Here is a 15,060-nt window from a genome sequence, read left to right as displayed (position 1 = left end):
TAACTCTCTTTTGGCCGTACATGAGGAAGTAATAATACGTTCTGAATTTTTTTTTTTTGCGGAATAATTGTCCAAACCACTTCTCAGTTCACTAAGTTCACAATTTCCCCTCTTAGAACTTTTGTGCCAATGAGAGATGGATGAACAACTGTGTTTCTTTTCTTTTTTCTCCTACAGGGCCGACATGTCAAAACAGGACAGCTGGCGGCCATCAAGGTCATGGACGTCACAGAGGTAAAGTAATACATTGCTCCGTTGGAGCCTTCATCCATTAAGAGAGCAGATTTCTAGTCATCTTCTATAGGGTTGATCTGAAATGGATTAGTCCTGGATAAAAGTGTGACATTGGTTTTGTTCATAGGGATTAGAACAGTTCATTCTGTTGGTATGAGAGAACATTTACCACTTCCTGTGTTTATTGGACTTGCATGGGGTTAAAAGAAACCTAAAAAAAACAACTTTCACTGTTATGCTGTGAATGGTTTGATGTTTATATAACTTTTAATGCTACATATACAAAGGCCAACTAATCTGAGTACTGCAATTGTATCAGATTTAATTATTCATTCTGCAGCGAGAGGCTATAATACACCCTGGATAGCAAATTGGACCATCGTCGTGCACCATGCCCACCTAATAGCTTATCTGTAAGCATTTTCTGAGAGATGTAATAAGTGAAACTTCACCCAAACAAGGGATCCCAGAGATGTGAGGCAGCGTGCTGTGCTACTTTGCTATCCATGGATACCTGAGTATAGATAAGACATTATACTCACCATAGAAATAATCAGTTAAACGATTTAGATAAATTTTCCAACCATGCTTAGAAGCATGGGCAATGCACAGACATAGCGCAATCTGTTTTCAACCAGCCAACCAAAACATCTGGCTGGCAATGCCAAATTAGACATTACAACAGGTTAGATCTCAGTCATTTTACTCAGCATTTCATTCAGACATATCATTAACCGCTTATCTTTGTAATGACTCATGACGATTGTGACATCGATTTCACTTCCTTGCCGTCAAACATTAACCATTAACCAGTTGGCAAGGCATGCGTGGTCTCGCATTCGATATGAGGGTCTCCCTCAACTTCTTGTCTTTACTCAAACGCGAATCGGTTTTATTGGCCAAGCCTGCCTAAACATACAAGGAATTCGTTTCTGGTCTGTTACAAACCACCAGTGCACATTTACACATAGACACTGCACAGAGGTGCTGGACCGAACGAGACATAGACTAATCCGAACATGATTGCACTTACCACATTATGGACCACGATGCAAAGTATCTAAAACCGCACACACTCAGAGCAGTCCAGTGCAGAGCAAACACACATTTAACAGTGCGAGAGCCAATACTGGAGAGGCTTCATAATGTTGCATACGTTATTGGAGTTTAAGTGTATTCACTATAGCATTTTAAAATGATTTTGCTGATCAATTATAATATGAAACCTCATCATCATCAGCAGCAGCAGCTTGTTTGGATGTGATTTCAGAGCAAATCTGTTTAATAAACAAATTTCTTGTCAGCACTCAGATTTTTGCATGTCCAGCAATTTGACTGTATGTGGTTATTTCCCAATTGTTTTTTCCATGGCATTGGTTTCAGTCATGACAGCCTGTGTCGTTCACGTTAAAACCTCCTAGCTTCAGAACAAAGACACTCAAATATGACTCAACAGGCGCAATCAGATTAAACGTCCGCAAAAATCTAAACATTGATAAACACCAAAGCGAGGTTAGGGTGCGTATCATTTGTTACCCGATTCCCAAGCCACCCGAAACAGTTAAGCAACACTCAGATATGATGAAAGACTTTATTATGAAACTCAATGACATAAATAAGGAGCGTCCTCGACAAGTTCTGACACCGCAACAAAACTGGTCCCACAGTCTTCTCACTGGATATAAGCCAATGTTTTCAATTCGGAGTACAAACAAAACTGTTTTTTTTGGCAAGTGAGTCAATGGTTTGATTGCATTCGAATAAAAAAAATTGGATCTCAAAACTATGTGGTTTTGAATATAATCCACAGCATTAAGAGTGGACGGACTGCTTCATAGATATATCAGTGAAATGTAGAGAAAGACTTGCTAGATGTAGCTGGTCTTTCTTGATAAAAAGCTTTCATTTGAACACTTGTTAGGTCTTTTATTTTTAATTGGAGACATTTTCAGCCATTAATGGGACGTTTCCCTTTTAATGCGAGTCTGTGCCACACGGGAACAGAGAGGGAGGGCTGTTTAATTGGACCCGCGATAACATTCCACATCGTTTACGCCGTATGCAAACCAGCAATAACGGCTCACAAGGAATTACAGATTGCCAAACATACAGCCACTATGAATGTCAGCTAGAATAAGAAAACTTTTTTTTTTTGCAAAACATTGAAGTTGGCCATGCTTTGCTGCTTTGGATGGCAGATATTTTGTGAGCTCCAGACTGTTAGTCTGGATCTGCTGAGCTTGAACGTGTGGACCCTTAATATGGGCTGCGTGGGTGGGCATACCCCTCTCAACCCTTAATTACTACTCTGTGTGTCTGTGTGTACCACCACCACATTTTCTGGGGTGTTCCTACCCCAAACCTCCAACAGGCTCTGCAGGATATCTGGCTTGTTAGACAGTTTTATTTCTACAGTGGATTCACATTGACATATGTCAAGTCAAGAAGCTTTTATTGTCATTTCAACCATTTATAGCTGACACAGTGAAATAAAACAACATTCCTCCAGAACCCTGGTGCTACATTTAACAACATAAAGCTATATCACAGAAAACCCAGGGCTAGGACTAGTTAGTGTCCTCGCCACATAAAGTGCATCGTGTGCAACCTGGTGCAAACAGTGTGTAAAGACAACACAACAACAATGTACAACGTAAACACGATGTTGTGCAAAAGCAATAGCAGCAGTCGAAAAAGGTGTGCAAAAACAGCATGTAAATGAGGTGATGTAATATGAGCGGTGCTGAAGACGTGGATGTGTGAAGTGCGTACGATTGTGTGTGTTGAGTCCGGGTTGTACAGATCAGTCACACAGTTGTGTGCGCGTGAGTTTCAGTTCAGTTCTGCGTCGAGTGTATGTGCAGCATTGACTAAAATATAGGCATGTGCAGTATAACTGATTCTAATATAATCATTATAGTGTGTGGACACCTGATTATCGTACTATACATACCTGGTTCAACATCTCATTTTTCTAGGAAGCTTGTCACTACATTTTGCAGTGTGACTGTGGGGATTTGTGTTCATTCAGCCACAAAGGCATAAGTGAGATCAGATACTGATGCTTGAGAATGGCTAGAGTGCAGTCAGTGTGTCCAGTTTAACGTAAAGCTGGTCAGTGGGGTTGAGATCAGATCTCTGTGCAGTTTAATGGAGGTCTTCCACTCCAGCCTTAGCAAAACCACATCTTTTGTTAAGCTTTCATTAAACAGGTTTGGGTCTGTTGATTTCAGTGAAGGGGAAATTGTAATTCTATAGCACACACACATTCTAAATATTGTGTGTGCCCCCAAGAACAACCACCACATATGTTGTTAATGGTTGGGGTGTCCAAAGATTTCTAATGTATAGTAGGGGTGTAATGATGCAGATCGGTAAGTACCTCATCACGTTTCGGTTCAATTTCAGTACGGTTATGGGGAAGAAATGCAAAACAAAATTGCTTGGTTTAAAAAAAAAATTTTTTATTAACGTTGTTTATTATTAGTAACATTTGTGAACATATATTTTTATTTAATTTTTCTTTTAAATCAAATGCATGCCTGGTGTAAATAAAAAAAAAAAAAATATATATATATATATATATATATATATATATATATATATATATATATATATATATATATAAAAACAAGGATTAAATCAAGTTAATGCAATATACTTTATTATATTTAGTTATTTAAGTAATGGATTAAATGGGTATAAATGAAACGGATTAAATGAAATCGTTTACATTTGTTCTCCTTGACCATTCTACCTATGGTAGCATACTTTTTAACAAACGTCTGCATTTCAGGAACACACAAGAGAGTTTTTTATTTATTCCTTAAATTTATGTATTCAGAAGTGAATTCATTCCATCCATCCTTCATTTATTCACTCCCCTGATACGCAGATTTTTAAGAAAAATTCTTAAAGCTGTACATAAAACGCAAACGAATCCACATCGCTAGACCGTCGTCAAAATGTAGTGGATGAGGGGAATAGCACCGGTTTCCAGCATTTGCAGGAGCAGTACTAATGGTGTTTCCAGCAGGGATCAAGTAGCGACACTGCCCTCAATGTGCGAGGCGGAGACCATGTTCATGAGGGAACTCTGATTTTAACTAAGTGCGTAAAACAAGGATCGCACTCGGTACACATGTGCACCATACTTCAGTATTAATACGTGTACTATTACATGTATTTATATGAAAAAATTTGTCGTTTCAGGAAAATGTTACTCTCCTGGAACAGAGATTTCGTGTCAATTTGTGTTTTAGGGGAGTCCGTAAATTAGCACGAATTTAGCTAAAGCTCTAAATAAATTTAGGAAGTTGTAGTTGTTTTAAAATGCATTCTGTAGCAGTTCACTTTGAATGATGTGGAGGAAAACACGATTACAGCACACAGCATGATGAGAAATTTTAGGCAGACTTGACTTTTTCTTTGTCTGATGCCGTAACACATTTCTTGGTTTTAATGGTGTAATACAAATGCTACGATGTTGAAATGATGACAGAATATGAACTCTGGTAAACCTGCACTTTCAAGTACTTGACACTGAGTGGAAATGACATGATGATGGGTCTTTTTACATGGTTTTTTTTTGTTGTTTTTGAAAATCTCCAAGATGCCCCTTGAGCATGAGTGCAGCATTGATTTAACATTGAATCCGAATTGAAATGATTGAATATTGAATATTCTCAGTTTTTGTTCTAAACACTATTTTTGTATTATAAGAATTATTATTTACCCTTGAGAAATCCAACTGTGGATCATGTATACATGTGTATATATTAATAAAGCCAAGCCATACTTCTGCTTTTCTTTGTTTTGCATTTCTGCATTTATATGCTCTTTGGTTTGCGCAAGATGCCTGTCTAGTCGTCATGGCAGACACAGTAGTCTGCTCTTTTGGTTTATTGTAAGCGCAGCTTTGTTGGCTCTGAAATAGGATCAGTAGCAAAGGGCAGCATATTTTAGCACAGTCATAAGTTGGCTCTGTCTGTATTCATCTGTTCATCAGTGTCAGGTGACAGATGTAATGTGACCCGTTAGAGTGGGCTAATCCAGACTGCCTCAGGAAGAGTGTGTGTGTGTGTGTGTGTGTGTGTGTGTGTGTGTGTGTGTGTGTGTCAGTGTGAGGGAACCACTGACAAATTGCTTCAATGAACATAGAAAATCCACTCTAAAAATGCACTTTTGTGATATTTTGAAAGCATTTTCTTTATTGTGGTGGTAATTGTATTTTCTAACTGCACATAAATTAGAAAGCTAACAAATTGTTCAGAAAATATTAACAAGGTCTTAGTTTAGATTGTTTAGCCATGTTTTTTTTTTTTTTATATATTTATAAAGATTTTTTTTTTTGTGTGTGGTCAGTTTCCACCTACCAGTCATGTGACATTTATAAAACAAAGAGAATGAATGTTAACACATGCTTCCTACAAAACACAGGAACCGAGCTGACCAAACCTTTACGAACTGCTGCTCATGTTGCCTCGAATGGGAGAAGGCAGGAAAGTGCTATTTACCCTCTTCCACATATGCGAGCTCACTGATGACAGTGATTGGCGACTACATCAGTGATTGACAAGGGAGAAAGAGTATACAGTCCCTCCCACCTTAAGAGCACAGCTTGTTTTCCTCCCTCGGGCTCTAAACGGCTGTGGCATAGTTAAAATTCTCGTAAAAACTCGCCAATAGGGCAGACATTTTCCATGCAGGAGCCGATAGAAGAAATGTTTTCAACTAGGTCTCCATACTCTGGTCATACTTGTGATTTGATTCGATTTTTCTTCATGAAATAATATTTCCGTAAATGTTCTAGTGAGCAGTACTTTTATTTTAATTTCACTGAAGAATGTACTGTCAAGGGCTATTAGATGGTTTGTTGGTTTTTAAAGTGAATATCAGCAGGGAACGGTTAATAATGAATTAGTCAATTGTGCTATGACCAGATTTCTTTGCAGCTAACCAGACTAGCAGCAGAGGCTATTTAATTGCATTTAGACAGAAAGCCTTTGTAAAAGCATGCCTCATCCCTGGTGCACATGACTCATGGATAAACAGAATGTTTTAAATTAACCATAATACGCGGCGAAGGAGTCAAGAGCTCGACTGCGGTCAACGGCATTTTTTCACTCCGTAATGGCAGTGGATAATTGGGTGGATCCGCCGTCTTACATCCTGGTGAACGGTCAATGTTCCAGACATAGCGCATCATCTCTGAAGGCGTGCCAGCTGTTTTTCCCCAAGAGTCCAAACATGAAGTCCTACCACCTTAAATGATTTGTTTACCAAATAATAAAAACGGTGCATCTAATATGAAATCCTTGTGCCAGTAAAGTAATCCTGCTTATTTGCTCTACTCACAGCGTTCATTAGGAAAATCTTGGCGTTTATTTCTTTATACCGCTTTGAAAAACGACTAAAGGCCGACGTGGCAAAACCAGGCTAATCAATTACCCCTAATTTCTATAAACCGTGATTAAACGGATTACGCTCTTTCTTTTTTTGTCTTTGTAACGAATGTGCCATTTTGAGGTTTTTATAGGAAGAGAGCCAATTACACAAATTTCAAAAGGAGGTTGTTCATCATGCGTTGGTTAGCATCGAAACCAGACTGTTTCTCATCTCATTATGTGAATCCATCTGTCACAGGCCGAATCACATAAGACTTCCTGTAGTGCCTTTGTAAATGGAATTAGCACAAACTGTGTCCAGGCTAATTATGTCAGGCTTAACTCCATATCTCATTTAATGTGATTTTAGGATGAAGAAGAAGAGATTAAGCTTGAGATCAACATGCTAAAGAAATATTCACATCACAGAAACATTGCCACCTATTATGGCGCATTCATTAAAAAGAGTCCCCCAGGACATGATGACCAGCTTTGGGTGAGTTGTGTTTTTATTTATTTTTTAATTATTTTTTGTGATATACAGCATATATATATATATATATATACAGGGAGTGCAGAATTATTAGGCAAATGAGTATTTTGACCACATCATCCTCGTTATGCATGTTGTCTTACTCCAAGCTGTATAGGCTGGAAAGCCTACTACCAATTAAGCATATTAGGTGATGTGCATCTCTGTAATGAGAAGGGGTGTGGTCTAATGACATCAACACCCTATATCAGGTGTGCATAATTATTAGGCAACTTCCTTTCCTTTGGCAAAATGGGTCAAAAGAAGGACTTGACAGGCTCAGAAAAGTCAAAAATAGTGAGATATATTGCAGAGGATGCAGCAGTCTTAAAATAGCCAAGCTTCTGAGCGTGATCATCGAACAATCAAGCGTTTCATTCAAAATAGTCGACAGGGTCGCAAGAAGCGTGTGGAAAAACCAAGGCGCAAAATAACTGCCCGTGAACTGAGAAAAGTCAAGCGTGCAGCTGCCAAGATGCCACTTGCCACCAGTTTGGCCATATTTCAGAGCTGCAACATCACTGGGTGCCCAAAAGCACAAGGTGTGCAATACTCAGAGACATGGCCAAGGTAAGAAAGGCAGAAAGTCGACCACCACTGAACAAGACACACAAGCTGAAACGTCAAGACTGGGCCAAGAAATATCTCAAGACTGATTTTTCTAAGGTTTTATGGACTGATGAAATGAGAGTGAGTCTTGATGGGCCAGATGGATGGGCCCGTGGCTGGATTGGTAAAGGGCAGAGAGCTCCAGTCCGACTCAGACGCCAGCAAGGTGGAGGTGGAGTACTGGTTTGGGCTGGTATCATCAAAGATGAGCTTGTGGGGCCTTTTCGGGTTGAGGATGGAGTCAAGCTGAACTCCCAGTCCTACTGCCAGTTTCTGGAAGACACCTTCTTCAAGCAGTGGTACAGGAAGAAGTCTGCATCCTTCAAGAAAACATGATTTTCATGCAGGACAATGCTCCATCACACACGTCCAAGTACTCCACAGCGTGGCTGGCAAGAAAGGGTATAAAAGAAGAAAATCTAATGATATGGCCTCCTTGTTCACCTGATCTGAACCCCATTGAGAACCTGTGGTCCATCATCAAATGTGCGATTTACAAGGAGGAAAACAGTACACCTCTCTGAACAGTGTCTGGGAGGCTGTGGTTGCTGCTGCACGCAATGTTGATGGTGAACAGATCAAAACACTGACAGAATCCATGGATGGCAGGCTTTTGAGTGTCCTTGCAAAGAAAGGTGGCTATATTGGTCACTGATTTGTTTTTGTTTGGTTTTGAATGTCAGAAATGTATATTTGTGAATGTTGAGATGTTATATTGGTTTCACTGGTAAAATAAATAATTGAAATGGGTATGAATTTGTTTTTTGTTAAGTTGCCTAATAATTATGCACAGTAATAGTCACCTGCACACACAGATATCCCCCTAAAATAGCTAAAACTAAAAACTACTTCCAAAAATATTCAGCTTTGATATTAATGAGTTTTTTGTGTTCATTGAGAACATGGTTGTTGTTCAAATTAAATCCTCAAATAAAATTAATCCTCAAAAATACAACTTGCCTAATAATTCTGCACTCCCTGTGTGTGTATATATATATATATATATATATATATATATATATATATATATATATATATATATATATATATAGTGGTGCGTGTGTGTTGTGTGTGTTGTTTTTCTTTTTTTTTCTTTTTTTATAAACAGTTTTTAGAAAATATGAGGACTATATAATATAGATGTACTGCTGAATTCTTTAACCTTCCTTAATCAGTCAAAAGGCTTTTTTTTTTTTTTATTAATTTTCGAATGAACTGAATAATTTGTTATACTTTTGCAGGGTAGAACTAATAATAAATGTTATTGAACGATAAAACATTCCTGTAAGGAAGCCCCCGTGTCAGTGCTTTGTAATATCAGTAGGCTTTCCACTAAAGGAAAGACTTCACAACGGAGGACTTTGTGTTTTCTGATTTTCCACTAGCGCAACATCTTTACCAAAGTCCTAGAAGGCCATGCATTATAATATATATTTTTTTATATTATTATAATTTTTTTTTTTTCATTCTTGTTTTCTCGTGATCGCAACTTTATTTTCTCACGATCTTAACATAAACATTGCTACTGTGATCAGAGCTTCATTTTTCTGTGTATTATGTTCTAGAGGCAGCATCATTGCAGCATCATGGATGGGCGTATTTGCTTTTACTTTAATCAGGGACTCGCACAAACTGAAATGGCGCTTTCTCACTCTCACTCACTCACTCACTCACTCACTCACTCACTCACACTCTCTCTTTCTCACACACACACACACACACACACACACACACACACACTCACTCTCAGTGCAGAGATAAAGTCCATATTTGCTGCAGGAAATTAGCAACATTGATAGAGATTTCAGTCGTGTTCCATGATATACACCAGAAACATTCTCGTGATTTTCACGTGATACGGTTGTGTCTTAAGAAAGCGGGCTTTTAGGTTGAGATTGAAGTCGTTATAACACAAGTTCTGACACAAGAAAAAAAAAAAAATTGTAATGCCAAGAATATAATATATTGTGGTGATAAGAAAAAAAAATTTATAAATATATATATATACACACACACACACACACACACACACACACACACACACACAGAAGCATGGCCTCAGGATTTCTGTAAAATTTTTTATTTATATATATTTTTTTTCCGGCAGTAAATGCAACTGTTAACAGATAAAACATGGCATGCTATTTATTTATATACTTATTGGCTTCCAACAAAAAATTTGCTGCCAAATTTTTTCATAAAAATAAAATATATTGGCTTGTGGTATGAGGAAACACTTGGCATTTTGGCACCAGGCAACCTCATACCACTCAATCACTGATGATTTTCCCATACCCCCCCCTTACTTATTGTGTCTCGCTTTAGCTGGTGATGGAATTCTGTGGAGCTGGCTCAATCACAGACCTTGTGAAGAACACAAAGAACGGCCTGAAGGAAGACTGGATCGCCTACATTTCACGAGAGATCCTCAGAGTTAGTAGATTTAAGCATGTTTTTCAGTTTGTTTGTTTTTTCTTATGAACACGGCATTTATTATAAAAGGCAGCAGTACAAGAACGTAGAATAGGTCTGTGCACGTGTAGTAATGAAGTAGAGTTTGTGCTTTAAAAGCTTATAGTGAGATTTTTATGACCCTTAATTACGAAAAGAGGTTTAATCGTTGCTGCATGAAATACATGTTGCGCAATCTGAACTTTCTTCTCCTGCAGTTTCTATGTTACAAGAGCTTTTTTTTTTCTCAGGTTTTTTTCCCAGGGGTCTGGTTAGATTTTAAACATTAAAAATAATCTTTTTAATTCAAATATAATGAGATATTGTTTACTAAATGGCTTGCAAGTAAAACAATCCTCTACCGTATCCAGTCCATTTTAGATGCATTGGATTGTCGTGACTGAATTCTACAGTTTGCTATGTATCCCAAATTTCTACTTATTACTCCTAAAGTGTGCATTAAATGCACCAGTCGGAACTCCATACCTTAATACATGTCGTCATTACCTTGTGTGTTCAGGGTCTGGCCCATCTACACGCACATCACGTCATCCACCGTGACATCAAAGGCCAAAACGTCCTGCTCACAGAGAACGCCGAGGTCAAACTAGGTGAGAGAAGTTGTTAATGTAATTGTGTGAAATGAAAATAAACCTTCGGGAGAAAATCATCTTACTGCCGTATCCCAGCGTCTGCTTCATCTTGTTCTGTGCGATTCCCTCCAGTTGATTTTGGCGTGAGCGCCCAGTTGGACCGGACAGTCGGCAGGAGGAACACTTTCATCGGCACGCCTTACTGGATGGCACCCGAGGTCATCGCCTGCGACGAAAACCCCGACGCAACCTACGATTACAGAGTAGGTTTATTTAACTGGCTTCAGTAATGTTTTTACTATTAGGTTTTATCGTGATGTGGTTTATTCTAATGATTATGATGACCACCAACACCACTAATTGTGTATTTTTGTGCAGAGTGACCTGTGGTCATGTGGAATCACTGCTATTGAAATGGCAGAGGGAGCTCCCCGTACGTATTCTTACACGTTGATCTGTACATTATATACAGGCATGTGCTTATATGATATTGGGGTGGACAGACCTCTGATTTCTTATTTAGCTGACCTACCAGGCCAGAAAACAAAACTGACTAGGAAGAAAATCTAAAACACAAAGCAGTTTGATGTCTGTCAAGTACATTAATGTTCATTAAGGGAAGAATAGAATGTATTCAGTATAATGGATTATAACACAGTTTTTAAAGCAGCACATTGTTTCTGAGCCCTAGGTAAAATTGTTGACCAGAATTTTGAAAAAGATTGAAAACAATCTTCTACAATCCTCCAGATCGAGTCTCGACTGATGATTCAAAGCGTTTAATGTAACAATGTATATAGTGAAGTGAATTATATTAAAACGTACAGAATGAACCAAAAAGGTTTTGTTTTGCAAAAGTGATTGTATTTTTTTTTTTTGGTTGTTTGAACTGTGAATGCAAAACTAATAGACTGGATATTATATCCATTTAAGTACCCAAGCTACTGTCCACCTCAGTAGGATTTTTGAAATATAGGTTATACTCTAACTTATGGTTGCCAGGGAGAGTTTGTAAAAATGTGATAATCCTCCCTTTCCTTGTTTAGCACTCTGTGACATGCACCCGATGCGAGCTCTTTTCCTCATCCCAAGAAATCCACCTCCCCGTCTGAAGTCCAAAAAATGGTAAGGTTCTTGAACAATTGGCCCTTTTTAATTTTTTTTTTTTTATGTGCACATCATGGCCCCATCAATTATAATGATTAACATTTATAGGGTTTTTTTTGCAGCATGTTTGTTAGCTTTATGTCAGTGTCGTTATGAAGTATCCAGCCATCTAGGTCTTCTACTACTTGGTTCTAAGGCCTGGCTAGAATGTCAGGAATGTGGTGATTGGTTTTTACTGCATTATCCAGATATAATAAGGTGATTATGGAAGCTGAAACACTTGCCAAAAGGAGCGTTATGGAAAAAAAAAAAAGCTTTGCACTTGTATAATTATGGATGAACCTGAATGCGGCGCCTCCTATTGACTCTTATAAGGTCTGTTTTCCGGATAATGATGAATCATTTGCCTGTAGTGAAAGGTTTCTTTATTGGAGAATTCTTCAGACTTGATGCAAGAGCTAATAGTGCTAATATACATCCTGTTCATAACGATTTTCTCATTAACCACCGTGCCTCACTAGCTTAGCATGCGCTAATGGAGTAAATCAGAACACAAAGGTCTTTCCTTGTGCCTCGTATAACCTTGGCTGGCTGATCTCACAATTTCCATGATACAACCCTCTGTCTTCAGCCATAAAACTGAAATGCAGGAGGTTCTTGACAGTTTCAAGGCTGACCTCTTTCTCTCACTGAGTACAACGTCCATGTCACATCTCGCACTGTATACTGACACACTTCCTGAAAATCTGTCTAGACAAGTGGCTTATGAAACTTTCCCAAAAGAAGGTTTCTACTTTTATCTCATGTTCATATTTAATACTCTATTTTTATTTTATTCTCACCAGGTCCAAGAAGTTCATCAATTTTATTGAGAACTGTTTAGTGAAGAATTACACCCAGCGGCCACCCACCGATCAGCTTCTGAAACACCCTTTCATCAGAGACCAGCCGAACGAGAGGCAGGTCCGCATCCAGCTTAAAGACCACATCGACCACACACGCAAGAAGCGAGGGGACAAAGGTTTGACCCCGGCTTTTATTTATACCTGTTCTTTATTTTCACCTAAAGTTTCTTAATGATAATGGATTCTGCGTTATGTAACTACAGATGTCCAAATTGGATTATTCAGAGTTTACTGAATTACTTGCACCACTGTTTTAGCAGATGAGACAGAGTACGATTGGAGTCTAAGTGAAGACGAAGAGGATGAGGCTCCAGAGCAGGAAGGAGAACCTAGGTACTTTTAATATTTTACGCAATTATTGCTAAACCGAATGGTTGATTAATTTGTTTTCCACTTTCAATTACACATTATGAAGCCTAAGATGCTTAGGTAAAAATCCTAGTGTGTTGTGTTACCAGCATAAGTAATTTGTTTATACCACAAAGTGTTGGCTTAATTCCCACTGTATTTGTGCCATGGCCAAAATGAACAAAGAACACCTTGGTTAACCTCTCCCATGAAGTTCTACATTTGGCAGAAAACCTACACTGCTTCTCACTCGGAACCACAATAAAGCATAACTGTGGTAGCATCATGTTGTAGTGATGCTTCTGCTCCATACCCCCCTGTCCTCTACATCTGCATGTCTTCCCTCACCACATCCATAAACCTCCTCCTTGGTCTTCCTCTTTTCCTTCTTACTGGTGGCTCCATCCTCAGCATTCTCCTACCGATGTACCCCATGTCCCTCCTCTGCACATACTTCGTTACAGTATAAAATTTTCTCGTATCAATACTTTCTACTTCTTTCATTTTTAAAACAAGCTCATTACTTCAGTTTTAATCTATTCGGTGACACGATCAATATTTTTTTTCTTCTCGTTGCGTGCCGTTTTCAGACCGTCAACCCGATTTGTTGTCATTGCGCTGCTTTTTCAATCTGCCACTGGTGTATAATTTCTTGGCTCTCACACACCACAGACGTAGGCTAGTTTACGAAGCTCACGATGAGCAGGGCAGAAGGCAACAAGACGTCTGGGGTTAACGTGGATGAGACAGAGGGAGTCAGCGATGTAAACATGACCGAGAACAGAGACCTTCCTGATCACTGATCGTTTTTCTCTGCTTGTGTTCTATATGGTGGTTATTCAGCCTGGATACATTCATTAGATAACATTTGATTCTTTTGTATTAATATATAATGTGATGTGGTGATATGACGTGAGGTCCAGTTACCAGCGTGCCACTAAAACCGGTAGTAGTAATCACTACTTTTTACTTAAGTACATGTCAGAGTCCAAATTTCTTTACTTTAACTTGAGTTAAAAAGTTCAGTATTGCAACTTTTACCAGAGAATTTTTTAAACATAAGTATCTGTCCTTCTACTTCCGCTTGAGCGAAGTGTGTGTGTAAATAGCTGAAAATAGCAGCAAAGTCTGTTATGTTTTAGTGTCCCGTTCTGCAACATGACAGTGATGGAGGAAAAAACCCATTAAGAACAACACTCTTTAGCATAATTTAAAGCTCTTTGCAAGGTTTTTAGGATGGCTGCTCAATGATCTTATAATTAATCTACTCTGAAGAAAAAAAAGAAGCTATTTGAAACTGTCAGCCGGGATTATTAGAATGTTTTTAATACTACTTTCTGTTTCTTTTCTCACAGCTCTATCGTGAATGTACCTGGCGAATCGACGTTGCGACGGGACTTCATCCGGCTGCAGCAGGAAAACAAGGAGCGCTCAGAGGCCCTGAAGAGACAACAGCTCCTTCAGGAACAGCAGCTCCGCGAGCAGGAGGAATACAAGCGCCAACTGCTGGCTGAGCGCCAGAAACGTATAGAGCAGCAGAAAGAACAAAGGAGACGCCTGGAGGAGGTAAATGAGAGGGGGAACACCTGAGTATGTGACGGTTTAGAGAGCGTTTAAATCATTTGGTCATAATCCAACATGCTGTGAATCCTGGTGGAGGTCGTTTCAGCGACTGGACTTGTGCGATTCGCTTTTTGGAACAATCTGACAAAGACTACGGAAACGCTATGTCGGCAAATTTACAAGAAATCCATTCAATCTAATTGCGAACATCATCATGCTGCATGTCGATTATTAAAAACATGCTGGCAAAACTACAAAGTACTATCATTGGGGGGAGAGGGTGGTTTTAGACCAAATCTTCGCACAGCTGGCATGTTTGTAGAAGAGCTTGA

General features: G+C 38.8%; 1 protein-coding gene across 8 annotated transcripts in view; it reads left to right on the top strand.

Annotated features, from left to right (window-relative positions):
- LOC124377855 (mitogen-activated protein kinase kinase kinase kinase 4-like) overlaps positions 1–15,060 on the top strand; it is a 58,517-nt gene that overhangs the window by 26,156 nt on the left and 17,301 nt on the right. For 4 of the 8 annotated variants that reach the window (XM_046837187.1, XM_046837182.1, XM_046837188.1 and 1 more), the window contains exons 3-12: positions 178–234; positions 6,991–7,116; positions 10,087–10,194; positions 10,733–10,823; positions 10,938–11,068; positions 11,184–11,238; positions 11,852–11,930; positions 12,758–12,933; positions 13,078–13,150; positions 14,521–14,731. In XM_046837187.1, coding sequence (XP_046693143.1) covers positions 178–234; positions 6,991–7,116; positions 10,087–10,194; positions 10,733–10,823; positions 10,938–11,068; positions 11,184–11,238; positions 11,852–11,930; positions 12,758–12,933; positions 13,078–13,150; positions 14,521–14,731 — 1,107 coding nt within the window. Of the gene's footprint in view, positions 1–177; positions 235–6,990; positions 7,117–10,086; positions 10,195–10,732; positions 10,824–10,937; positions 11,069–11,183; positions 11,239–11,851; positions 11,931–12,757; positions 12,934–13,074; positions 13,151–14,520; positions 14,732–15,060 lie in introns of all 8 variants that reach the window. The other 4 variants (XM_046837183.1, XM_046837184.1, XM_046837181.1 and 1 more) reach the window with 1 other exon arrangement.

The sequence above is a fragment of the Silurus meridionalis genome, chromosome 24 (assembly GCF_014805685.1).
Source record: "Silurus meridionalis isolate SWU-2019-XX chromosome 24, ASM1480568v1, whole genome shotgun sequence".
Lineage (NCBI taxonomy): Eukaryota > Metazoa > Chordata > Actinopteri > Siluriformes > Siluridae > Silurus > Silurus meridionalis.
The sequence above is the reverse complement of the archived record's forward strand: the minus strand, read 5'-3'. Positions and strand labels throughout refer to the sequence as shown.